General features: G+C 28.5%; 7 protein-coding genes across 7 annotated transcripts; 2 read left to right on the top strand and 5 right to left on the bottom strand.

Annotated features, from left to right (window-relative positions):
* Positions 1 to 68: 68 nt before the first annotated feature.
* On the bottom strand, positions 69 to 2,078 carry EIN_129120 (hypothetical protein; the record flags this gene model as incomplete). Its single annotated transcript, XM_004258295.1, has 1 exon — positions 69 to 2,078. The coding sequence occupies one exon, from the start codon at positions 2,076 to 2,078 to the stop codon at positions 69 to 71; it is 2,010 nt and encodes a 669-aa protein (XP_004258343.1).
* Positions 2,079 to 2,799: 721 nt separating this feature from the next.
* Positions 2,800 to 4,347, bottom strand: EIN_129110 (hypothetical protein; the record flags this gene model as incomplete). Its single annotated transcript, XM_004258294.1, has 1 exon — positions 2,800 to 4,347. One exon carries the CDS (start codon positions 4,345 to 4,347, stop codon positions 2,800 to 2,802), a length of 1,548 nt encoding a protein of 515 aa, XP_004258342.1.
* A 1,367-nt stretch (positions 4,348 to 5,714) lies between these two features.
* EIN_129100 (hypothetical protein) lies at positions 5,715 to 7,379 on the bottom strand (the record flags this gene model as incomplete). Its single annotated transcript, XM_004258293.1, has 1 exon — positions 5,715 to 7,379. One exon carries the CDS (start codon positions 7,377 to 7,379, stop codon positions 5,715 to 5,717), a length of 1,665 nt encoding a protein of 554 aa, XP_004258341.1.
* A 593-nt stretch (positions 7,380 to 7,972) lies between these two features.
* On the bottom strand, positions 7,973 to 8,700 carry EIN_129090 (maf protein, putative; the record flags this gene model as incomplete). Its single annotated transcript, XM_004258292.1, has 2 exons — positions 7,973 to 8,299; positions 8,392 to 8,700. The coding sequence occupies 2 exons, from the start codon at positions 8,698 to 8,700 to the stop codon at positions 7,973 to 7,975; spliced, it is 636 nt and encodes a 211-aa protein (XP_004258340.1).
* A 1,072-nt stretch (positions 8,701 to 9,772) lies between these two features.
* On the bottom strand, positions 9,773 to 10,660 carry EIN_129080 (hypothetical protein; the record flags this gene model as incomplete). Its single annotated transcript, XM_004258291.1, has 1 exon — positions 9,773 to 10,660. One exon carries the CDS (start codon positions 10,658 to 10,660, stop codon positions 9,773 to 9,775), a length of 888 nt encoding a protein of 295 aa, XP_004258339.1.
* Positions 10,661 to 11,382: 722 nt separating this feature from the next.
* On the top strand, positions 11,383 to 12,282 carry EIN_129070 (Rho GTPase, putative; the record flags this gene model as incomplete). The annotated part of the gene is made up of 3 exons (XM_004258290.1): positions 11,383 to 11,434; positions 11,599 to 12,047; positions 12,139 to 12,282. The coding sequence occupies 3 exons, from the start codon at positions 11,383 to 11,385 to the stop codon at positions 12,280 to 12,282; spliced, it is 645 nt and encodes a 214-aa protein (XP_004258338.1).
* A 1,783-nt stretch (positions 12,283 to 14,065) lies between these two features.
* Positions 14,066 to 14,614, top strand: EIN_129060 (hypothetical protein; the record flags this gene model as incomplete). Its single annotated transcript, XM_004258289.1, has 1 exon — positions 14,066 to 14,614. One exon carries the CDS (start codon positions 14,066 to 14,068, stop codon positions 14,612 to 14,614), a length of 549 nt encoding a protein of 182 aa, XP_004258337.1.
* Between the last annotated feature and the right edge of the window lie 10,758 nt (positions 14,615 to 25,372).

The following is a 25,372-nucleotide window of genomic DNA, read 5'->3' as shown; positions in this document are numbered from 1 at the left end:
AATTGAACATTTCAACTTTTGAAAACAACACAATTGAATTAAATGAACACAAAAATAGTTCCACAGTCTCACAAATTGATTTTAATAGTGTCGCCAAGGACATCATAAATTTTGTTCTTCCCAAATTTAGTTCTTAATAAATTCTGTTTCTGGATTTGGTGTAAAGTCTCGGGGGTTCTATTTGGAGAGACATCTACTGTTGGAGTAAACACCGTCCTAATGATCTTTGGGGGCGACTGTGTTGTCTCCTCTTTGTTATAGTCGATTCTCAGTCTCACGAATCCCAAGAAAGGTTCATTCCCGAAGTCGCTCTTCTGAATTGGATACAACTTTTCGACAAACGTGTTAAATGGGGTTTCGCACAAGTCGATGTCGATGAATCCGATGTATTTCTTCCCTCCAAACTTCTTTTTAGTGTAGAAGTAGAGCACCACGTTCTGTCGTGTCACACTTGGGCGCAAGTTGAATTCGAAATTGAGTTCCGGGTCGATCCCCTTGACCACCACCGACTTAATCCAATTCCCGTCATCTCCTCTGACTTGACAGAAGTAACTTGGGATCATCCCTTTCGATATCACATTGAGTCCAAACGTGTCCAGAACTGTTATTTGTAACACGGGGATGTCTCTAAGTCCCGAGACCATTGATTGGGGTACTCTTTGGTTCTGGAATTGGAACTTCCAATATACAATTCCGTTGATGTGGTCAATGACAGTCGCTCTATTTTGATATCTCCCAAACGAGAAACCCGGGGGGAGCGTAATCGACGTGTAACACGGGTACAAGATCGTCTGTGTATTTTCCTCGAAGTCTTGTTCGAAGCCCGCCGTCCTTTCTACGTGATTCAACACAACTGTTTTACCGTCGACACTCTTTCCACGTTCTATGCCGTTCTCTTCGTTGATGAAAAATGGGATTTTGTCGTGGATGGAAAATGGCTCGTTGGGAGTCTTCACTCCAAGACTAGTAGAGTACAACGCTAAGGTGTCCAACGACACAAACGGCGCTTTAATAGTGACGGGGACATAAATCGAACTACTTTGCACCTTTTGTGGAGGGATAGAAATGATGATGAAGTATTCCCATCTCAAAAAGAGGGAAGTGAATGTCGGCGGGACTATTGGGGGGATCTCAATTTGAAGATTCTGCGTGTAATCCTCGCTACTTTCTTGAAGTGTCAATTTCGTGTAACACTTGGACGCTATCACTGTTTCGTGAATCAAAAACCCATATAACCCAATCGTAAGTGTTGGGGTTAATGACTTCAATGACCGCACGGAGATCTTCGCGTTGATGACTTCGCCTTGCGCGTACATTTCTTTGCTTGTTGTGAAACTGCATAAAGACGCCCCAAGCATTTTTGGAGGGTTTTCAATAAGATTGTCCATTTCTTGTCTATTTGGTCGTGGGGTGACTGTTGGCGTGACTTCTGGTTTGATTGAGAGGTGTTTGTCTTCCATTTTCATTGCATTCGTAAAGTCTGTTCCCACGGTCATAGGTACTGATGGTAATTCTAAGTCTTGAGAGAAGTCGTCTGGATCTATTTTAGGCAATTCATTACTCATAAACTGCTGTTGTTGCTGCTGTTGGAGTAGTTTAGGGTGTTGCAGGACATTGTCCTGAAGTTGTATGAGTTTGGTTTGTAACAAATGGAGTGGGACTTGTGGTCCCGTGAATGGTTGGGCAGCGGAGATGACAAACCCTTGCAAGGAGTAACTAGCGACAATGAACAAGTCTGGGACAATCAATGTTGGTTGGAAGTTTTGTGGCAAATTGAATGTGAAAGGGAGTTTAAATATGCCAGGCGGGTATTCGTGGGAAGTCATATTAGGAAATCCCAAACAAGTGAAAATTCCGAAAGAAAATGTGATCGTCTGAATCTTTTTGAGTGGGAGAAATTTTTGATTTGAAGGGAGAGAGGGGTGTTGAGCGATTGCATAGTTCGGCACGTGTAAACAAAGTGAGACATACGCTGTAGTGATGTTAAAAGGCTTTTGGAGGGTGAGACGGATATACCCAACAATTGGTTCTCCTATCACACACCCTCTTTCAATCACCGTGTCGACTTGGACTTCCATCAAGTTGTTGATTTCGAGTTTTTTCAATCCTCTTTTTACTCTTTCTGTTGACAAATTCTTTTTCAGTGTTTACAATTGTTTGGGTATTATAAAAAAGTCACAAGAAAGGGAATGAAAACTATTTCTTCCTGCGCAATGTTGTCTTTTTGGTCAAACAAAACCTAAAAAATAAGAAGAGAAGTCAAAGCGAAAAAACAAGAAGTTAAACTTGGCAACACTTCAGTGCCATTTCTTCGGCAATATTGTGTTGTAGTTTGCTAGAAAAAAACAAGTTATTAATTATTAATTATTTTATTATTTATATACTAAATATTGCAAGAGCAAAAGCTTGAAATATAGAATTGCAATTATTACAGCATGTGTCTTTGATTCGAATAAAAGTGAACATAAAAATAAATTCCCAAGATATTACCACTCAAAGAAACAGAATTCATTTCATAAGTATTTTATAATTAAAAGTGGAATATATCAGGCTGTTATTCGTGTGTTTAACGACATCTTCTAATTTTATTGAAAAAACTCGAATTATTTTGACTCCTCTCAAACTTTGAGTTTTTGTTCTTCCACACTTATTTTTTTTATTAATAGAAGTTACTAGTTAATTTAGTAAAATTAGTTCATTTGTTTAATTTTTTTGTATATCGGTATATATTTTATTAAATGGTTTTATTTTTCATATATATTTATCCGATATAATTATAGTTTAATTATAATAATTAAGCTATTTGATTGAATTAAAAATAAAGCAGAATAGAATTATAGAGAAAAAAGTTTGTAATAAAATTCCAACACTTCTTAAATTGTTGTTACTTTCCTTTTCACAAGTGCCAGCTGTAGTACACAGGTAACCTTCTAAACAAACCCCACAATTGGGAATACACCCATCTTTCCAAATATGAAAACCTACATCTTTTGAGGTATTAGTTACTGTACATTCTGTGTGTAAGCAATCAAAAGCCTCTACTTCACATTCAGTAACATTTTGAAACATTGCACTTCTTTTTAGTTTTGCTTTCTTTAGTGTAATAACACTTTTACTTTTTGTTGATAAAGTAATCCCAATTGTATTTGCAAATTCAAAATTAGATGGGTCAAAAGGCGCTTTGAGATAAATTGTATTGTTATCTTTGAACACTTTGAACAGTTTAATATCACTCACTAAATTTCCAGTTAAAGCGTTGTTACCACTTTCTATCTCTTTTGATATTAACAACTTTACCTTTGTAATTTCAATGTCACTCTCTGATAAAAAATGTGCTTCAAATTCAAAAAAGTCTTGTGAAAATAAAAGAGCAGTGTTATACCAAAAATATATTTCAACATCATCATTACCACTTTCAGTTGTTAATATTGGATTTTTAATATCTATTTCTTCAATGCTTCCATCTATCTGCTTTTGAAAAAGAGACCACTTAAATAAATTATTTTCGTGACTCGTTTTTTCATTCAAAATATTTGCATTTGCTAAATATTTACAATGCCCAATGTCAATATGACCAAATCTTGCTGTTGCTGTTGCTCTGACAATTGATGTTAAGTCCACTCCTTCAAACTCCACTTTTTCATTTCCAAAAGAAACAAGCTTGATATTAATTTTATTTTTATACTTATCAACCGTGAAAGTGTCATCATAATTCTTTCTTATTAATCGTGAGTTAATTTCAATAAATTCAGGTGGTCTATTAAAATCAGTGAATTGAAGAGTTGCATGTGTTTCGTTTTTCTTAATCACCCACAATGATGGGTTTATTCCCATATCAAAATCAGTTTCAGTTACTGTTGCTTGGACATAGTCTTTATCATGAAGGGATAGCCCTCCAGTAATTTTTAAGAATAAATGTTCCCCAATCGCAATTGCAGTACTGTTGTTATAAAGATCACTGTTGTTTTCTTCTAACTTAAAAGTACCAGCTATCATACACTTGATTGGAAATTGACTTGGGCCAACAATTTCCATCCATTCCCCACATCGATTAATTTGATGTGTACTTTTATTCACGTTTATCCAATGCTCATCAATAAAACAAATTGATTGCAAATTGTATCCCTTTATAACTCGTTTGTAATCAATTATGTTACTGTAACACTCAAATAGTGTTGTTTTTATAGTTTTAGATTCGTAATTGAGAGCTAAAAAGTTTGTCATACACACAGGTGGTTTCAAAACTTCGTTTGGTCGAAAAGAATTGTTAGATTTTAAACTGAACACTTCAGGAATTACAACAAATAAAATGATCATCAATTTCAATGAAAATATCATATTAATCATTTGGATGGAAATTAGAGTTTTTTGAATTCTTTATAAAGCAACATTTAACAACAAAAAACAAACACTTTACATTTATTTTTACAAATGATTTAATTAGAAATTTGTTATCTTTGATATTTTTATGTTTTGAACGAGTTAAGAACAGAGGTTTTGAAAAATCCAATAACACATAAATAGACAAAAAACTACATTTCTAATGACAAAAAATAATAAAAATAATGTTTTTATTGAATATTAAACAACATTGTATTTATAATAACCATTTATGAAATAATTAATTGAGAATAAAGAACGAATTAAAAACAAAAAATCGGAATTGTTTAAAACTTTCAATATTATTTTTGTGTACTATTACCTGTTTTATAAACATTTAAGTCTATATATGTTTACAATTTGTTTTTCACAGTAAATTCAGTTGAATTTAATTTTAAAAATACATCGAAAACACAAAATAAAACGTTTGAGGATCAATTGGAATATACATTTGCTATTGTAACAATGTGTTCATTTTAAATCCGTTTAAAATGGACAATCATTAATTAAAAATACTGAAAAACATGAAACGAATAGTTTTTTTAAAATTTCATTTTGTGAATACCACAACAAATTTATTAATTGTTTACATATTCCATTTTTTAAAACGACAATTAATTGACATCCCAATTTATAATTGTAAGTAAAACATTACCATTTACTTAATTACACATGGTAAAAACTCAAAACATAAATGAAAAAATATCTGTGTAACCAATCAAAGTTGTTATTGTATAATTGTTACAAAAAACAATCGCGAAACATTGAAGATTTTATTGAAAAAATACTTTTAAAATAATTTTAATTATAATGCAAATAATAATTAAATATTAATAATTAACATGAATATACATGTTTCTTCTATTACAAAAAACTTAAAAACAAATTTGCTTTGCCAAATTTTTGATTTAAAAGTGTTTCACATTTATTATGAATTGTCAATCTTGTCAAACTTTTAAAATCCATCCAAACCAATAATGTTTTGCTATCTTGAATATGAATCATTAAAAAATTTTAAAAACAAGTGTATTGAACAAATAGAAAAGAATTTCATTTAAAAAATGTTTGTTATGTTCCCTTTTTTTAAGAAAATTTAATAAATAAATAACATTAACATTAATAACTATTAAAATGTAAATTGAAAATAATTTTTTTTTTGAAAATAAGAATTGGAATTATTGAATGATATTTATACAGGAATTGAAATATAATAATAAAAAATTCTTTTAATTTTTAATGTTTCACAAAAAGTGGTTTGCCGATATAAATTGACACAATAACAAATATTTATTAACTAAATTACTTCTCATGTTATGAACATTACACACAAACGTTCATTTTTTCTTCTTCGGGTGCTTTTCCGCAAGTTCTGTGAGCAATTCGCACCCCTGAATCGAACAGAATTTGAGATTTTTCAAATCGCTTTTTGAAGACAACCCAGCCATACTTAGTTTTTGACATCCATTAATAATCAAATACTTCACGGTGTCGTTATCAAGCACAACTGTGGTAGCGTCCAGTTGTTCCAACACAACGACTTTTGCCTTAAAAAAGTTAAGAAATACCCACTCATTATTACACTCAACGATTTTCACAATTTGAGTTTGGCCAAGTTTTGTCGATTGAACTCTGACGTGTGAGAAGTCTGTGACAAGTTCCTCGATGGGCTCGTCTTTTTTAATCCGGATTATCGCCTCGGACATCACAAGGACAAGTTTCTTGACACTGTCGCATTCAATTGTGAGTTCGCAGTTGACATTTCTCACGTCGATTTTCCTCATATCCGCGAGCCTTAAATATCCACGGCATTCCACCGTATTAATCGTGATTTCTCTCAACCCCAATCTCCCGATATTTTCCAATATTTTCTCCCCAATCTCAAGCTTTCTCTTTTCAATTTGAGGTCTTTTCTTGTATCCTTCACCAACTTCCATTTTTCTTAAACTAGGCAACTTTAGTTCTTCAATAGTTTCTTTTTCTATTTTAGTGGGGAATGTCTGTAACACTTCCATTTCTTCCACCGTCTCAGGAAATTGGCATACATTCCCGTTTCCACTATAAACGTCATACTTGATTATTTTGATGTATTCAAGAGAACTCAGATCAACTTTCCGGCTTTTATATCCACAAACACAAATTTCAGTTGGAGCGTATGGAGCGAGGAACTCAAAATTTGTCAAACAAATTTGCTTTTTTGCATACTTCAATCCTTTTTTCATCATCATCACTTTCCCCGCTATTTTCCCGTCAAAAACACCTTCCTCATCTTCTTCACTTTTTGAAATAACATGTTTCATTCCGTCAAAACTCTTTTTGTCAATAACAAACGGATGAAACCGGATGTAACTATTGACGTCTAATAAATGAACTATATTTGAATAACTTTCGTACTTAGTTAAAAATTGTGTGATTTTATCAACATCATCGATGGTCGAGATTGTGTGAGTAATAACAATTTTTGCTGTTATATCAGGTGTGAGACATGCCTCAAAATCATTCAATTTTTTTTCGTTCAATTCTTCCCACACCATTTCAACCAAAACGAATTTACAGTTTTGGAGTATCTCGAATTTCCCCGAAAATTTTGTAAAATCCGTTGTGTTCATTTTGATCTTTTGACAGTGTGAGTAATCCAGATTACCACAGTAAATGATGTTCTTCAAAACATTTGCACATTTTTTTAACACGCTAGGGTTTGGTGGGGTTTCCAAATTAATGGAAACATTTGAAAACTTGTCCATAAAGATGTCGTCAACAAAACTAAGAGAGTCTTGAGGGAAGTGAGCGTCGACTTTTTGAGATTGCACGATCTCAAAAATTTTGAAAAGGTCGTAATTAACTAATACGTCGTGATGAGTGATTTTCGGGAGATTTGTTGTGTTTTGTGCGATTATGTGAACTCGTTTTGAGATGTAGGGAAGCAAAACGAAAACCGAAAAGTCGACAAATGACATAATACTTTTCAGTATATCTTTGCTGAGTGTGATTTGCTTTGACATGTAGTTTAGTTATTTTGTTTTCTTTTGTTTTTTTTCGTTTAGTTTGAAATATTAAAAACTTTTTATTACAAAATAAAAAAAATAAACATTTTTACAATCAAGTTATTTTGGGTACTACCTTTTTTTTGATAATATAAAAAAAAGAATCAAAATAAACCCAGTTTTTTACTTCATTTATTTCTCATTTTATTCCTGAAAATTGTTTTAAGAAATTGTAAAGATAATAATCAACAAAAATAAACTAAAAAAATAATAAAATATATATAAGCCAAAAATATCTTTTTTTTGAACTATAAAATAGAACAAACTTATTAAATAAATTATACTTTTTTTAAGTTAAATTTTAAATTAATTCAGTTTATTAGTTTATTTATTAATTTATTAGTAAATTTAAAAAAATAAAATGTATTATTTAATAATATAAAAATGTTATATAATATAATACATAGATTTGAAATCAATAACAATAAAATTATTTACCAAATTAATTCATGTTAATCAAAAACCATAAAATAAACTATAAAAGTGCATTAAAACAAACAATTAATAATAGTTTATTAATAATAATATAATTAATTCTTGTAAATTCTAAATTAAGAAATCCAATACTTTTTGACGATGTCATCGAGGTGTTCACAGAAAGCTGGTGTAGGGAACCCGACGATATTTGCATAGCACCCGTCGATTCTTTTAACAAAACATCCTCCTATGTCTTGAATACCATAAGCTCCTGCCTTCCCATAACAAAGTCCCTTTTCAATATAAGTTTTAATGAACGCTTGACTCAATGGTTCGAACTCGACACTCGAAATATTGTGGAATATTTCAGTGAGTGGTTCTCCATCTACTTTGATTTGTGGACATACCAATGTCACAACGGATACAACCTTGTGGACTTTTCCACTCAACATGTTTAATATCTTTGATTCAATACATTAATAAAGTAATTAATAATTATATATATTAAATATTATATATATTATATTAAAATTATACTATTAATAATACAAACGCGATACGCATCAGCTTCATCCTTTGGTTTCTCGACTATTTTATTGTCAAAAAGAACAACGGTGTCACACCCAACTATAAGATCCGCATCAGGAATCTTCTTGACAACGTCAAAGCATTTCCCTTTTGAATTTGCAGTCACGTAATCAACCTCTGTCTTGAAAAGTGACTTGTCTAAATTTTCTATAAAGCCACTTACGACAACTTCAAACTTCAAACCAAGTTGCTCAAATATCATTTTCCTTCGTGGCGAGCTTGAGGCGAGTATAATTTTCTTCTTGTTGATTATGTCGAGGTATTCAAACACCATAAAATTAAATTTAATAAACAGTTTTTATTTACTTTGTTTATATAAAATACTATTGGAATAAGTTTATAAACCCTAACAAAACCCTTACAGTTAGACAATTTGCCTTAAATGGAATAGTTTGACTTAAATGGTTCACATTAATGGTTTAAAAACTATTAACAATAGTAAACAGTGGGTTAAACTAGAAAAGAATTAAATGGTTAAATAGAATAATATTTAAATTATTATTAATTCTATTGTTTTATGTTACAGTTGAATCTTATAAATAAAACCAAAACACGTTTTAAGTATTGTTTTGTATGTCCCAATGTGTTTGTCTCGTTGTATTTAAACATGTCAAAACATACACCGCCTCATTCGGAAACGTTTGTGTTACTTTATTTTTATTGTAAATACAATAAATTAGCAGTATTTCCTATCGTGATGGGTAAATACTGTTTTTAACTATAAACCAAATAATATCAATAAAAACGAATTCAACGCAAGGAAATATTGCCAAACCTCCCAAGAGTGGGATTTTAAGAACCTCCGCTTGATTATGGCAAGTGAAACTTATACCCACTTAATAAAGAGTGGGCCTATGTTTTTCGGTTTGTTCTTAATTAGTGTTCGTTTAATAGAGAACAACAAGAACGTTGAATACACATTCTGGGAAATCAGACTGTATTTATAATTGACTTGAATTTGAAATGTTATGGTTATACAATCAAATAAATTTTAATTGTACTTTACGTTGTTTGCTAATATATTAAAATGTTGATAATGATGATTGTGTGATAGTTTATAGTAATCTTTACTGGTTTATAGCTTTCTTATTCTTTATATAATCGTTTGGGTTTTTGACTTGCTTTTAATTATTTAATTATTTATATCAACTTGATTATAAAAAAGCAATTAATTAGTTCAGGTTATAGTTCAAAAAATATTATAATTTAACTATAATTTTTACCATTTAACCCAAACTTGTCGTTTAAGTCAAACTTGTCATACTGTAATTTCCGAAACTATTGCGATAAAAATGTGATGGTTTTATTGTTGTAAATTTAACTATTTGTATAACAAATAAAAAATATTAAATAATGTTGTGTTTATCAAAAAAATCGAGCATTTCTTGTGTCTTGCCAAGCACAAAAGCGTGTTTGGTCTCTGTTTCGATGACTTTAATATCTTTGTAATTTTCTTTAAACTCGTTTCTCACATACAACGGTGTATACTTGTCATGCAACCCGAAGACAACAGTTGTTTTGTCCGCAGTAGACTTCAAACATTTGATGGTAAGTTCGTCGTGTTTGGTGATGATTTTTTCTTCGTCCAGTGTGAAATAGGCGACTTGAGCCAGATGATGTGGGTTAAGTTCCGATTGCAATTTTTGCGATAAAAACTTTGGTGTTGTCGAGACTGTTTGAATAAATAGAGTGAAAAGAAACAGTGGCAACAGTTTAAGGATGTAGGTGACTAAAGAGATGAGTGGGTATGTCAGTGGGATGTGTGCGAGCATTCTAACCGGCAAGTCAATCGATTTTTTCAAGTCTCGAATTGCGGGGAACAAGTGGATAATTTTAGCTATTTTTTGTGTGAAGAGTGGTCTTTGTGGTAAGACGTGGAGTGCCATAAAAGCGCCCAATGAGTGTGTTATAAGTGTGTATTTGACGTCTTTTGGCATGTGATGTTCTAAGTAGTCGACCAAATTCAATTTCACTTTAACTCCTTCGTACAATGAAGTTCTCCAAGTTGGAATAATATCAGCTATTGGTGTGCAATGGAGCGAAACGACTATAAATGACACCCCTTGAATTCTTTTCTGAATGCCCTCACAGAATCCACAATAAAGTCCAAGCAACGAGGGATTCCCAGTAAAAATTAAAACACAATGCGTGGACGTCAAATAGTCTGGAGACACTAAACATGTCTGCCCACAGATGTTAGTTGGATTCAATGCAAATTGTGTCAACTCGCACATACTTTAGAAGTTCTTTTGTGTTGAAAAGAAAAACAGTTCTTTTTTTTGTACGACGTGTTTGTTACAATCTGAGCGCTTTCGTTTGCCGTTTTATTATCAAAAATTCAACTGACTGTTGCCAAAAAAGTCTTAATAATTCTTTCAAAAGTGTAGACAACATTCAGTTCTTTTCAAAACAAGTATTCGCTTTTTTTAATGAAGTTTCGATGTACTATAAAACCAACATTAAATAGTTTTTATATTATATATATATAGTTTATTTTTTTTTTTAATTCAACCCCCAAAAAAACAAAAACCAATTAAAAAAACCCTGGCTTTTTTTAATAGTTTTTTTTAATATGTATTTAATATAATTATAATACACATTTAATAGTAAAATTCATATCCCGTTTTTTTACATCTAAAAATACACATTTTTAATAAAAATATATATTATAATAAAATGAACAATTGAGTTCAATACTATACAACAAACTATAATAGAATTTATTATAAATTATACAACAAACCCAATGCATGAATGGTACTTAAATTAAACTGTATTATACTTAAACTATATTTCTGAATCGACTTCAGAAGTTTGTTCGACATTGTTTTCAAAGAAACCCAGAAAAATGAAGAAAAAAAGGAGAGTAAAAAGACCAATAACAATCAACAAATAACTCCAGTCGAGATTTTCTTAACTGAAATAAATTGAACTACAAATTCCAATAGCGTTCTTTATGGCAGATAATTCGGAAATAAAGATCGTTGTTATAGGAGACACCAACGTGGGTTTGTTGTTTACAATCCGTAGCAACAGATATAATTTTGTTGTGGATATATATGATTTATAAACATGAAATACCGTAACTTAGAATGACAGACATGAATAGAACTCTTTGAAAAACAATTGCTATATTTAAACTATTCGATATAGAAAAAGAATAACACCATAGGAAAGACTTGTCTCTTAGTCACGTACACAACAAACAGTTTTCCCGACACTTACGTCCCGACAGTTTTCGATAATTACACAGCCCCAATTGCAGTCGATGGGAAAACGTTCCAAATAAATCTTTGGGACACATCCGGAAATGACGACTTGGACCAGACTCGCCCCCTCTCTTATGTTAGCACCGACTGTTTCATGATATGCTTTTCCGTCGACGACTCGGACTCTTTCGCAAGAATTAAGACAAAGTGGGTGCCTGAGGTCGTTGACAACTGTGGCGTCGAAAAGCCTAACATCGTCTTAGTCGGTCTCAAGAGTGATATTAGACTCAGTCAAAATAGTATCGCCATCCTGAAAAAACAAGGCAGAGAGCTTGTCAAAAAAGAGTCCGTCGAGGTACTTGCCAAAGAAGTGAATGCAAAAGCGTGGAAAGAGTGCTCGGCCCTCACCCAAGTTTGTTTTTGTTATTCATAATGTTATATATAACATTTTAATATTGTTATATATAACATTTTGTTTATAATGTTATTGAATTCAGACCCAGGTTGGCCTTAAAGAAGTGTTCGAAACAATAGCAAGAGTCTCTGTTGGACTCATGGACGCAGAGGTCACAGAAACCAACGAAACGAAAGAGTCCAAAAAAGGATTCTTTAAGAAATTGCTTGGGAAAAAGAAGAGCAAAAAATAATTGTCTTATGTTTTGGTTTAGATATTCACATTAATTGAGTTTTAGTTTAAAACTTAATGCAAGTAAAGCGTTTTGCGATTGTCTTTTAAAATAAAGACAATCATAGCTTAATGTGCGACATTTTGTTATTCAAAAAGGGGGATTTGTTATTCGAAATAACAAAAATAAATATTAAATTAATGTTAAATACATATAGTTCTTTTATTATAATAATTTGGGTTTTCTTTGAATTGTGTAAAATAACAAAACAAAACAAATCAAAACAATATACTTGTAAGAAAACTGCTGATATGGACAAAGTACAGTAATTGTTTTTTTTAATTCAATTACAGTATAGTAATTGAATTAAAACATTATTACATAGTTTTCTGAAACCATTTTTTTAGTTTGCAAGTTGGTTATTATAAAATTTGAAATATCATAATTTGAAAATGATAAAAAAAACAAAGAGAATTTATTGCACACAATATTTAAAAAATGATAATAAAATTGCATTTTTCGTTTTATTAATTTTTAAATAGTTTATTAATAATTAAACAATGGTATTTTTTTTTCTTTTGTCGTTTTTCTTCTGTTGGTAATATGAAAAAACAACAAAAAAATATTTTTCGTTGTTTTTACTATAAATATCATTCAATTTAGATCTCAATTTTATTTTATTTAAATTATTGCGACGATTTGTCTTGACAAATCGGGTTAACTACTTATATAGTAGTTGTATTTATAAAAGATTCTAACTATTTTGAAAAAAATCGACACATTCTATAGTATAGTTATTTATACATTTTGTTATTATTGTTTTTAAAAGAAAGAAATAATCGACTATATTTGACATATTTTACGAACAATTTTTAGGCCAAACCAGCTTTTTTGTATTGTCTTATTACATATAGTATATTAATAATAAACAAAACTATAATTAATGGTAAAAATGAACAATCTTTTTGATTGTTTTAAATGACACCATTTTAAGAGTTTAGTTCATCCTTTGATTTGGACACTTTTAAATGATATTAGCCTAAAAAACGGGAAGTTCTCAACAATAAATGGCGGTTTAGTTTTTTGGTTAATCACATTCTGTGATATTTTTATGAACTTTTTTTGAATCCCTAAATTTTGAGCCTTTTCAATTTTCTAGAACCATCTTTGAAATAATTGCAATCAATGACTAAATGAGACGAAAATCCACGCCCAAAATATCTTTTTTATCCAAAATCATAATCAACTATTAACATTAATATGATATTTGCCTTTATTAATATTATTTGAAAATCATTATCAGTTTTATTCTAAAAAGAGAATTTTATTATTATTTTGTTTGAAAATACCAATAAATATGGATAATTTAATTAACTTTATTTTTATTGACAATAAAATGTAATAATACTGAATAAAAGGACAACACTTGCTTGTTGATACCCTACACTTTTCAGAGAAAGCCAACAAATTGGAAACCCTAAAAAGAACGCAAGACATCCCAGACAACGCAACTTATTTGCCGGCCGAATTTTCCACACCCGTGTCCGTTCTTTTTTGTTGTTTCAGCTTTCAAATTGCGGCAAAAAACTAATTAAAAAACGCCAATATTTTGTTTTGTAGTTAATTGCCAAAACATATCGGGAAACTCAGAAGATTATCAATTCAACTCTTCCAAAAACCAGTGTGAAAAGCAATCAAAATACCAGCAAAAAGTCAAACTCAAGATTCTGCATCACCACAAACTGCCTCTAATTTGACCGAAGAAGGTATTTAAAGATTGAGCATCGACTGAACTCAAACAGACATGAGTGACAACGAAAAAAAGCAAGTTGCTATCATTTACTTCTCATTGACGGGTCACTGCGAAAGAATGGCGAACGATCTAGCGAACAGTATCCCCTCCTTTGTCCTAAGAGTTCATGAGAATAAAGACCGAAGTGGGTTGAAAGGATACATCTCGTCCTTCGGAGAGTCGTTCTTCAATTCAGACAATTCACAACACCTCATTAAAGACGGTCTGAGTGATATGGATAGGTATAAGGCTTTCATCTTCGTGGGTCCCGTTTGGAGCTGGGACTTGTGCGCCCCACTCAAAACGGCGTGTAAGGAAATCATTAAAACAATCATCAAGAGCAAAGAGGAACAACATGTCTTTCTTGCACTGAGCTATAAGTTCAGGAAGAACATCGGTGACAAGAAGACGTTTGAAAACTTCCAAAAAATCTTTAAGGGGAAGGCGGTAGTCCACGAGAACTATTTAGCTTGCCATGAAACCGACTATGCCAATGGATTATGCAAAGAAAAGGTCGACGACTTTGTTAAGGAGGTCAATAATGTTTGTGGCAAAAAGTAGTGTATGAAACACTCACACTTTGTAATTCAATATTTGATGTTTTCTCTATATAGTATTATATAAGTATTTATATTATTATATATAGTTATAGTTATATTTTTATTATAGTATTATATTAGTTATTAATAATAACTGTATAATGTATTAACGCATAGGTGAAAGAGCATTGAACAAGAACGAAAAGTGTGGTAAAGTGATTTGAAAAATTTTGTTTTTATTCAATTGAATTTGAGTGTTGAAGTTTGCTAGTTTTACTCGAAATTGCATAAAATCGACCTTTTTACAAATGAACCAATTTCACGTATAAGCTGATTGCCTCAAGTTGATTAAGTCTGTCCTTGGAGTGGGACAGACTTGTGTGTCTGTTCTACTCGAAGACGAGTAAACAGTTTGTTGATTACAATAACAAATTACTGGAACTACATTGAATCAAAAATATATGTGAGTGTTAGGTACGGTATTTATGACCATTTGCTCTGATATTATTGGATTGTGTTTTTGTTGATGGGAATTAAGTTGAATGGTGGCATTCTTCAGTTTCATCTATAATGGGTCCAGTTTAAGAATGTCGTAATTTGGATCATACTTTGTTACAACAATTTTAAATGATACTTTAAATACGAATGTGTGTGCTTTGTTGACAAGTGTTAAGTAGTTTGTGATGAATTGTGTAATTGAAGTGACTTATGTTCAAGTTTATTATATAAGTATTTTTTTTTCAAACACATTTTTAAATACAACACAACATTCTTTTTTTGCTAAACTATTAAAACAAAAATATTTTTCGAATAACATTTTACTAAATTATTTTCCAAAATTCAAAACTAAATTCACTGATCGAGTCTTTGATGTAGAAGATCCCTCTAATCAATTTAACAATAATTAAAATGTAAAACATTTCGTGTTTTTTTCATATTGGTATCTAATTGGGTAATTTTTTTAACTTTGAATATTATGATGAAGAAATTCAATTTTAGTGACGAGTTGGTTAAGTTGGTTTTCTTAAAAAATATAGATGTACCATTATTTCTAATTGTAAGAGTGTCTAAGTCTATTTGTTAACAATAATCTTTGAATTTCTGTGATGATATGTCATTTTGAGTGGCCACAAAACGTTTATTGCAAATGTTTGTCTTAGAAAATTGATATGTTATGAAACACTTGAAGATAGGTTTAAAATAACAATAATTTGGATATTTTAGTGATTTTTGTTATCATTTGAAGATTAATTTTCCTAAATTAACAAAAAAAAATCTTCAAAGGAGTTCAAACAAAATTTTCCAATTTTTTATTTATTTTACATGTGGCAAAAAACAATAAATCAACTATTTTATAGTTTTTGTATAATAAAGAAATAACAAAGTTCCAACATGTTAAAGCTTGTAATCTTGAATGATTTTTTATGTTTAATTTCATTAAAACTTGTTTAAAAACGAATTTGGAATTATGTAAACAAATAACAACTTAGAAAATTAAAATGTCTCATCTTTCTGGTTATCACATCATGATAGTATCAAAGTACTTCGTTACTATCAAACACCTTATTAAGTTGGAGTTAGTAAGTAAGAAGTTTGGTGGTAATATGGAAAAGTTTCACTTTAACCCAATTCCTTTGAATTTCAAGACAATTAAATACTTTCCAAACATCGAGACACTTCATTTGTGGAGTAAAGAAGATGAGAATTTTGGAAATGGATTTTTGTTCAACCAAAGAAAACATATAGATATCAACAAATATAATGTTTTTAATAAGGTGTTCTATCGAATCATTGTTTGGTTCAGTGTTGAATTTGAAACTTTAAACAAAAACAAACGTCGAAACATCGAGTTTAAAAATGTTACTTATACAAAAAACGATAGAAAAAAAATTTAGTAATAACATACCATCAAGTGTGACATCAATTGGTTATCAATGTTTTTGTGATTGTGAAAGTCTTTACAGTGTTACAATACCATCTCGTGTGGCGTCAATCGGCGATCAGTGTTTCTGTGGATGTAGAAGTTTAAGAAGTATTACAATACCATTGAGTGTGACATCAATTGGTGATAATTGTTTCAGTGGATGCAGTAGTCTGAGCAGTCTTACTATACCATTGAATGTGATGAAACTTGGTAATGGTTGTTTCTATGGATGTGACAGTTTAAGCAGTATTACAATACCATTAAGTGTGACATCAATTGGTGAATATTGTTTTCCATCTAATACAATAGTTCATCGAGGTTGATGATATTATTTAGTTGTTACTTATTTGTTATTAAAAAGAGTTGAAAAAGTCAATTAAAAACAGTGAATTGCTTGGATGTAGGTAGTTCAACGATAATAATTATAATTAATTATAGGTCATCAATTGCTACATATATTTTTGTGTATTTTTGAGATCTAATTACTTTTCCTTTTTGGATTTTTTTAAAACCACTCTATGGGCAAACAGTTTTCTCAAAGAGTAATTTTTTAAAAGTATCGTCTGAAAACAGTAAGGATTTAGAGGTTCAAATTGTTGCTTGTTAACCCTCTGAAAACTCTAAAAACCAAAAATAATGGATTTTGTGTAATCTTAGTTATTTTCAAGTAAATGAGATTTTTATTTCTTTAATTACTCCGACTTTCCTGGAAAGACGGATCTAGTAAAATTTGATAGTAAAATGTTATAAATTATAGTAAAAAAGTGAACCTTTTGTTGAAGTAAGGATGAACAAAGGTTCACTTTTTTGCTTAATCTTTCAAAATCAAGTCACGGTTCAATGGAAAAGTCAGATCAAACATTTATCGAGATGTCCACAACTAATTACGATAATAAAATTAATTATAAAATATAACAAAAACCAAATCGCATCTTAAAACATACTGGTCTGGAATATTCAAAATCAATTGAGTAGTATATAAATTGTGCTGATTTCGTGCACCCTTCGGGAACACTCAATCCTCACAATTTCGTCGCTTCGCTCCGTTGTTTAGGTTTAATTATTTTAAAGTTATTTTTTAGCTATTATTTTAAAGTGATAATTTATTTTTTTTTGTAAGTCTAAAATGACAACTACCATGGAACGTATTATTGAAACTATTAAAAAGAAATGTGTTCATATTACAGAATTAAATAATCACGAAGTTGATTTATACTATAGAGTTGAATCTAAAGAGTTATTTCAAATTAAGGACAACGCTCTTAATAGGAGGTTTAAACTACTCTTTGCGAACTACCTCTTTGCTACTTTACTAACAAAAACCCAAATATGGGTTTCTTTTTGTCGTCTTAGATTTTAATAAAAATATTATCTTTATTTCGAATCCAATTCTTTAACTATATTTAATACATAATCTAAATCTAATTTATTTGTAGATAAACAATATCGCATAACGGGTATTAACATATCTGCTATTGTATTTTTACAATTGTTGTCTATCCTTTTTACATTCTTTATTATTACATCCAATTTATCGTTAAGTGTATTTATTCTATTTTCTATTTCTTCTATTTTTAAATTTATAGAATTTTGCTTTTTAGAAACATAGTTTTGTATTTCTTCTGTATTTTTATCCATTTCTTCGTTTAATCTCTTTTCTCCAATTCTAACTCTTTTCTTAACTAATTCTTGTTTTCCTTTAATTTTACAAAATACATATCCTTTAATATAAATATTTGCATTTAAATCTTTTGTATCTAATTTCTTTACATCTGGATTATTATAGATATATCTGTGTATTTCTTTAATACATTGTTTTAAATCTTCTATTTTTTCTAAATTATAATCCTTTGTTATATTTTTAATAATTTGTATATAATCTGTTTTGTTTCCTTTATCTTTGGTAACTGTCTTTATACTATCGTTAGACCGAAGGTCCGCGACGAAGTTATCCTTACGATCCTTCGGATCTGAGGACCGCAGGTCCGTAGGATGTGTAACACGTAGTGGCATCGAAGATGCAGATATATTTTTAGTCTCCATCGGAGACGTAGATTTACTTTTAGATAAAAAATTGTTTATAAGGTCCATTTTATAAATATAAAAATACTAAAAATACCATATTAGGAATTATGTATACCATTTATGTGTCTTATGTGGGTAAATTATGTTAATACATGTTAATCTATATCTTATATTATACCAGATTGTTTGGGATTATTTTATTTAAATTTTTATTTCCTTAAAATGGTTAAAATTTTTTATAATAGTTTAGAAATTGAAAACATAGAAGTTAATATTACAATTAAAACATTAAGAAACAAAACATATAATTTTTCCACAAAAGAAGGAAAATATTCTTATACTTTTCCAACAATGTTTTTACAAAAATATAAAACCCTTTATTACAATTATCTTAATAAAAAATTTATAAAAATGTTATTAACAAGTGTTTTATTTATATAATCTTGCTTTATGTTTAGATGGTTTGGTTTTAAAAGGACCACTTATAACATTAAAAGCAATTTTATTTTTAACTTTATCTTCTACAATTAATTTTAACCAATAAGATATAGAATAATTATCTTCTTTAGTAATTCCATCTTTAGTTGTTATTTTTGCTTTAATAAATCCACTATTCTTTAATAATTTATATCCAACTATATTAATATTATCTCCTTCGTTAACTTCTTCGTCTAATTTTTTGAATCTTTTAATGTTAGATAAGGTAATTATTTTAATATTAAACTATTTAATGTTTCTTGTATTTGTTCTGTTTTATTGGTTTTAGCTTCTACTATTTCTACTTTTGCACATTTATTTTTCGAAGAAGATGTAAATATATTAGTTTTACATATTGTTAATATTGGGTTACCACTAATAGAATCTCTTGCTATAATTCCATAAATATCTAATTTCTTATAATAATTTTGGCCTCTATTTAAATATGTTGTTAAATTAGTAGTAGACCAATATAAATATAATTCTGTTTCTTCTGTTATAATAGGATCTTTAGAACAAGCTAATAAAAGAGTATCTCCAAATCTAGTTTTTGTTTCTTTAAATCCATAAACATATAATGTTGTGTTATCTTCTAATTCTATAATTTTTTTAGAAAATGCTTTACAGTTCTTAAGAATACCATATAATTTGTTTCTACACATTTCCATATATTTACTTTGTTCTATCTCTTCTTCTATTTGTTTATTTTTAGCTTGTAATTCTTCTATTTTATCTTTATTAACAATATTAAAAGCTTTAATTAATTCTTGTTCTTTAATTTCTTTATTAATTGTTCTTATAGTTAAGTTATCGTCTGGATAATTAAGCAATTCCATATTAAATTCTTTAAATACTGTTGTATAATTAGTTGTTTTAATTAGAGATATGGTTTTCTTGGATAATTTAAATTTAAAAGTCTTGTTTGGTAATAATCCAACTTCTTCTGGTTGTTTAATAAAAGCATCGTTTTTATAAGTAGCTGTATGTAATTTATCGGAACCAGATGTAACATATGTTTCTAAATCTTTATTATTTGTTATTACTCTAATATAACTATCTTGTTGTATACTAACTTCTTTATCATCTTTATCTAAAGTCGACCAGAAAATTGTCGTACACCAGAAAATACTCGTACACTTCCAAAAATAAAATTTATTTTTTTAAAAAATAATTTTACTCAAAGAAATTTCATTTTTCACTTTGATTTTATAAACTGATTCTTTTTTGATCTTTTTTCTTCCAATGATGCTTTAAATCATTTTGATGTATTTTTTGTTCTTTTTTACGAAATTAAATTCTTTGAAAATTTATATGTTGTTAAGATTATCATTTTTTATAAATTGTTTTTTTGTTATTATGTAATTATTGTTATTGGCAAGTATAGTTTGGTATAGTTTGAATAGTTTACAACAATGTCTAATATTTTTGAAATGTGTTTTTTAAACAAAGTTCATAAAAATAGAACACCATTGATACCACCATATCTACTCAACTCAACTTTCATATCTTAAATGAACAACGGTGACTCATCAAGAAACAAATTTTTAGCATCACTAATGTGGCACTTAATTATTTAAACCACATAATCATAATTTTGAAGTATGAACTTGATATTTTTTTCAAAGTTCGTTTTTTGATGTTTTTATCGAAAGTAAATAATATGAAAATATTTCAATATCAACACATTCAAAAAACTGTCCTGAAAATTGTTTGTTCAAGGACTAAACTATAACGATAGACGTGCAAAGCTGATATGAACCGTATTTTTTATCATTTATGTTTTTTGTAAAATATTAAGAAAAAACAAGCACTTATCAGTGACAATAAAAACATATTTTAAAGCATAAAACCCGAAATTGTACTGTAGCTAAAGTATATTTTTGTATCATTATTCAAGTCGTCATAAAACAAAACTTGATAAAACACAAAAATTTTAAACAACTTATAACAAAGTTAAAACCATTTCTTTATGATTATCAAATGAACATTTTCACTGTTTAAATAATCTTGCTTATACACAATTGTGATTTTAAAACCGATGGTTAAATACAAATCATAAACATATAACAAATTATTTGATAAAAAATTTTAATAAGAACTGGGTTACTTTTAAAATGACCAACTTTTATTGTTTTTGATAACATCAATTAAATTATAAACATGACATTAACTCAATAAATGAGAACATCGAATGCATTATATAAGTGTTTTCTTGGCTTTTAACATTGAAAAATACACGAGAAGACATCGAAAAAATGTTTGATCCGACCAAAAATATCAACAATATAGTAAATGAATATAGCTTTTCTGATTATTAATAACTATATTATACATAAATATAAAACAGGTGATGTTTTTTTTTGAAAACAACAATAGTAATATTTATTAAACAATTATAGTATATAATTAATGTTTTTTTTGTAAAAATTTAACATTTAAAAGAATAGTTTAATTGTTATATTAAAGCTATTTATTATTAACATTCAACACAACCCCATAATTATAAATTAAAATATACATTCAATTCAAAAGATAGAGGAATACATAAAACGTAATTGAAATGTTCATGAGGTGGGTTTGGTTTAACTTGGATTGTTTTCATAATGTAATAATTATAATTAATGATTTCTATAATGACAAGATTGTTAAAATTTGTTAAAAAATTGTGGTTATCTAAATTTTATGTAAATAATACTATTAATAATATCATATTAAAATCATTAATTTACATGTTAATAAATAAAAAAATACCAGTGTAGTTCGAATATATTATAAAATAATTTTATATACTATTAAATTTAATACAACATTTTTAAATTAACATTATTATTTCAAATTGTTTTATAATAATGTATTAAAATTTTATTATTGAATATAGTACATTTATCGTTTTTTCGTTGATTACACTATTTATATTTTGGAATAAACAAATGATTTGTAATTTAATAGTTTATGAATGGCTAATAAATGGTTTATTAAATGTTTTATTCTCTAAACAATTTGAATCTTTTTATACATTTCAATAAAAGTTCAATGTTTTTGATTTGAAATCAGCTTCGAATTGTTTCTTATATCGAGAAAAGTACAAAGAAATTTTTATTAACTTTTCTTTAAAAATGTAATTTATGTACACAAATCTATTTTAGGAAGTGTACGAGTATTTTCTGGTGTACGACAATTTTCTGGTCGAATTTAATATACAAAAATAAAACGTACAAACTTTTTATATATTATAAATGTTACATCAAATCAGAACTAACAAACTATAATATTAAAACTAAATTATGTTTTATTTATAATTACTTTTAGTTTAAGGATTTGAGTTTTTATTCATTTGTATACGTGTTATAACAATCATATTTCTGGTATTAAAACGGTTATATACTAAAAGGTGTTTTTAACAAAACATACAAAAAAGACAATTATTATCAAAAAATTATAAACATATTCCAATTTTTTAATTCAAATGATAATTGTTTTAAATTAATAGCAATATTATTCATTAGGTCTCACGTCATTATTCATGTAATTTAAAAATAATTGTTATATTTGAGAAAATGAAACATCAATATAAATTCAAAAAAATGGTGGACATAATATGACTTTCATTTTATAATAATAAGCAATAAGTAAATCACAAAAAAACACCAAACATTTGGATTGGTTTATATAATTATTTTAACTTATTTTTATTCAAATTAAATAAAGAAAAAATAATTAAATTACAATAAAAAGAATAAACCCAATGCACAGTAAAAAACCCAATGCAAGGAAAACAATAACGAAAATAAATAACAAAAAATTGGTTTAGTTTTAAGTTAAAAAATATAAATATGACCAATAAAATTAAAATATTTGTAAAAATCAAAAAATAACTTCCTATTTAAAATAGTCAGATTAAACATGTAAATTAGTCGATATAAAAGATAAAATTATAAATAAGAAACATCTTAACATTGATCGAGATCGTAACGGATCTCTTCTTGTTAAAAATCTCAATCAAGTAATTTATCACTTAAAAGGTTTATGCCTTTTTGCTTTGATGCGAGTTCATTCTTGAAGTCTAAATTTATTAAAAAACATGGAATGGCTATTAGGAGAAGAAACAGATGTTTTTCCTTTATTAATTAACGACCGCATCATCGTCTGGTGTAATGGTGGTGTTTTAGATACCAGTTTGGACATTTGATTTTCAATTTTCAAAAATGTTTGATCACAGTGAAAAGAATTGGGAGGAAAGTTGTTTTTCAAATGTGAATTATCACCACCTTTTTGATAAATAGTTTGGATAGCGTATCTATCAATCGGTTTTTTCTTTCACTTGGATAGTCTGATGTATCTATTTTTAAAAATTCTTCAGTTTCCATTGGTAATGACACGTTTTCTCCAACAAAACTGTTGGTATCAGATATTGTCAAAGATGTATCTGTAAAAACTTGTTGTGTCAAAACGACATTATTACTATAAGTGACATGTTGTTCATGACATGTTATTGTATCAACAACAATCTTTAGTTTTTGAGCTCTTTAGGTGTTTTAATGGCACCACTTTGACCTTGTTTTTCATTTTTGATTGTTCGGTTACAACAATTAAATTATCCTATCCACCAAGAGTTTTAATTGTTGGTATTTCCTCAAACATCCTCTTGGATTCTTTCAGATCCACGTATGCATAATATTGACCATCCTCAGTTAAACGCGATACAATTCCCGCTCTATCAAAAGAATTGATTATTGTAACTAGGTCAAGTGCTTTGTTGATTGACTTGAGAATGGTTATCAACTTGTTTGAAATTGTAGACCCCAAGATGCTTTTTCCTTTTTAATCAACAAATCACCATAACCTGGTCCAGACAAACAGTTTTCTATAATGATCTTAATCATGTCGTCCTCTTCTTCTTTTTCAATTGACTTAAATACACATTCTTCATGTTCCAACAACCTTACTATCGAATTCAGACTTTCTACTAAATTTTTTGTTATATTGATGTGTATGTTGTTTGTTAGATTAGTCAACTGTTGTTCTGTAAACAGCGAAGTTTCTTCTATGCTGCACCCATTACAAACAACACCAAAAATAAAGTCCTCATATTTTTTGGTTTTACTTGGACAAGTTACAATGGCAGCTGTTATTGAAGTGAGTAAGGTTTTTATTTGAATTGCTATTCCACTGGGAAGATACCAAGGCACCTTTTACGCTTGAACTTCTCTACAATTTTAAACAATTCATTGAAGAGCAACTGTGTAAATGATACTTTTAAATGTTGGATTAGGTCAAAAGCACTTTCATTTCCAATTTGGATATTTGAAGGCACAGTGTCGTTTTTCAATGAGTTGACACTCTTTGTTGTTTTGAATACACGTTCCAACGATTTCATTTCTTTTTTAAATAAAAAAACATCTTCGTGGTTGAGAAATCCATTGACTTCATCTCAGTGGATGAACTCAAAAGAAGCGATGACCATCACTGCAATTCAAGTTCATATTTTTTTATTATTTGAAATTTATTTTTGTTATTTTTGTTGATGTTCGTTTTGAAACAATACAATGCAATTATACAATAATTATGTATTATTTTAAAACAAAAGATAATAATTATGAAACAACTCTTTGTTTTGGAACAATAAAATATTGATTTGAGGATAAAAAAATAGTTCTGAAACATCTAGTATTATTATGCAACAATGCTGCCAATTATGAAACAATCACGCAAATTGTGCAACAAAAAATAATTATTTTGAAACTGGGTTGAACAAATGTACAAATCTATTTGTTATGAAAAATAAGTAATTATTGTGGAACTAACTGTAATATATACAGTAAAAAAATATTATTTTATATAGTTTAATAAATAAATTAAAAAACTATTTTCGGACTCAAAAACTATTTGAAACTAATAGTATAATTAAAATAATTAATATTATACAAAAAAGTTTTATTAATTTTAAACCATAATATTTTAATATTAAGTTAGATAATAAAATAAATTATATGTTTGTCTGTGCAGATATATACAGTAAAACCTCTCAAGAGCGGTAGGGCGTGGTAATTTTGTTCTCTAAAGAGCGGGCATTTTTAGCCAATCAAACCTTAAAAACCGTACGATAGAGAACTCTATTTTTAGTTTCAGTCTAAAAAATGTCCGCTCTTGAGAGAACCCGCTCTTTGGAGGTTTTATTGTAATTAAAAATTATTTTTTAATAAAAATATAAAAAATAAATTAAATTAAATTTTTTTAAAAAAATAAGTAGAAAGGTTAATTAAACAATAATATCAAAAATGCAATCAAACCACAACTTAAATAATTGTTTAGTATAATATTATAGTGATATATAATTATATATTTTAACAATTG

Source organism: Entamoeba invadens (assembly GCF_000330505.1).
Source record: "Entamoeba invadens IP1 unplaced genomic scaffold scaff_1105074725707, whole genome shotgun sequence".
Taxonomy (NCBI): Eukaryota; Evosea; order Mastigamoebida; family Endamoebidae; genus Entamoeba; species Entamoeba invadens.
This window is presented reverse-complemented; position numbering and strand designations above follow the sequence as displayed.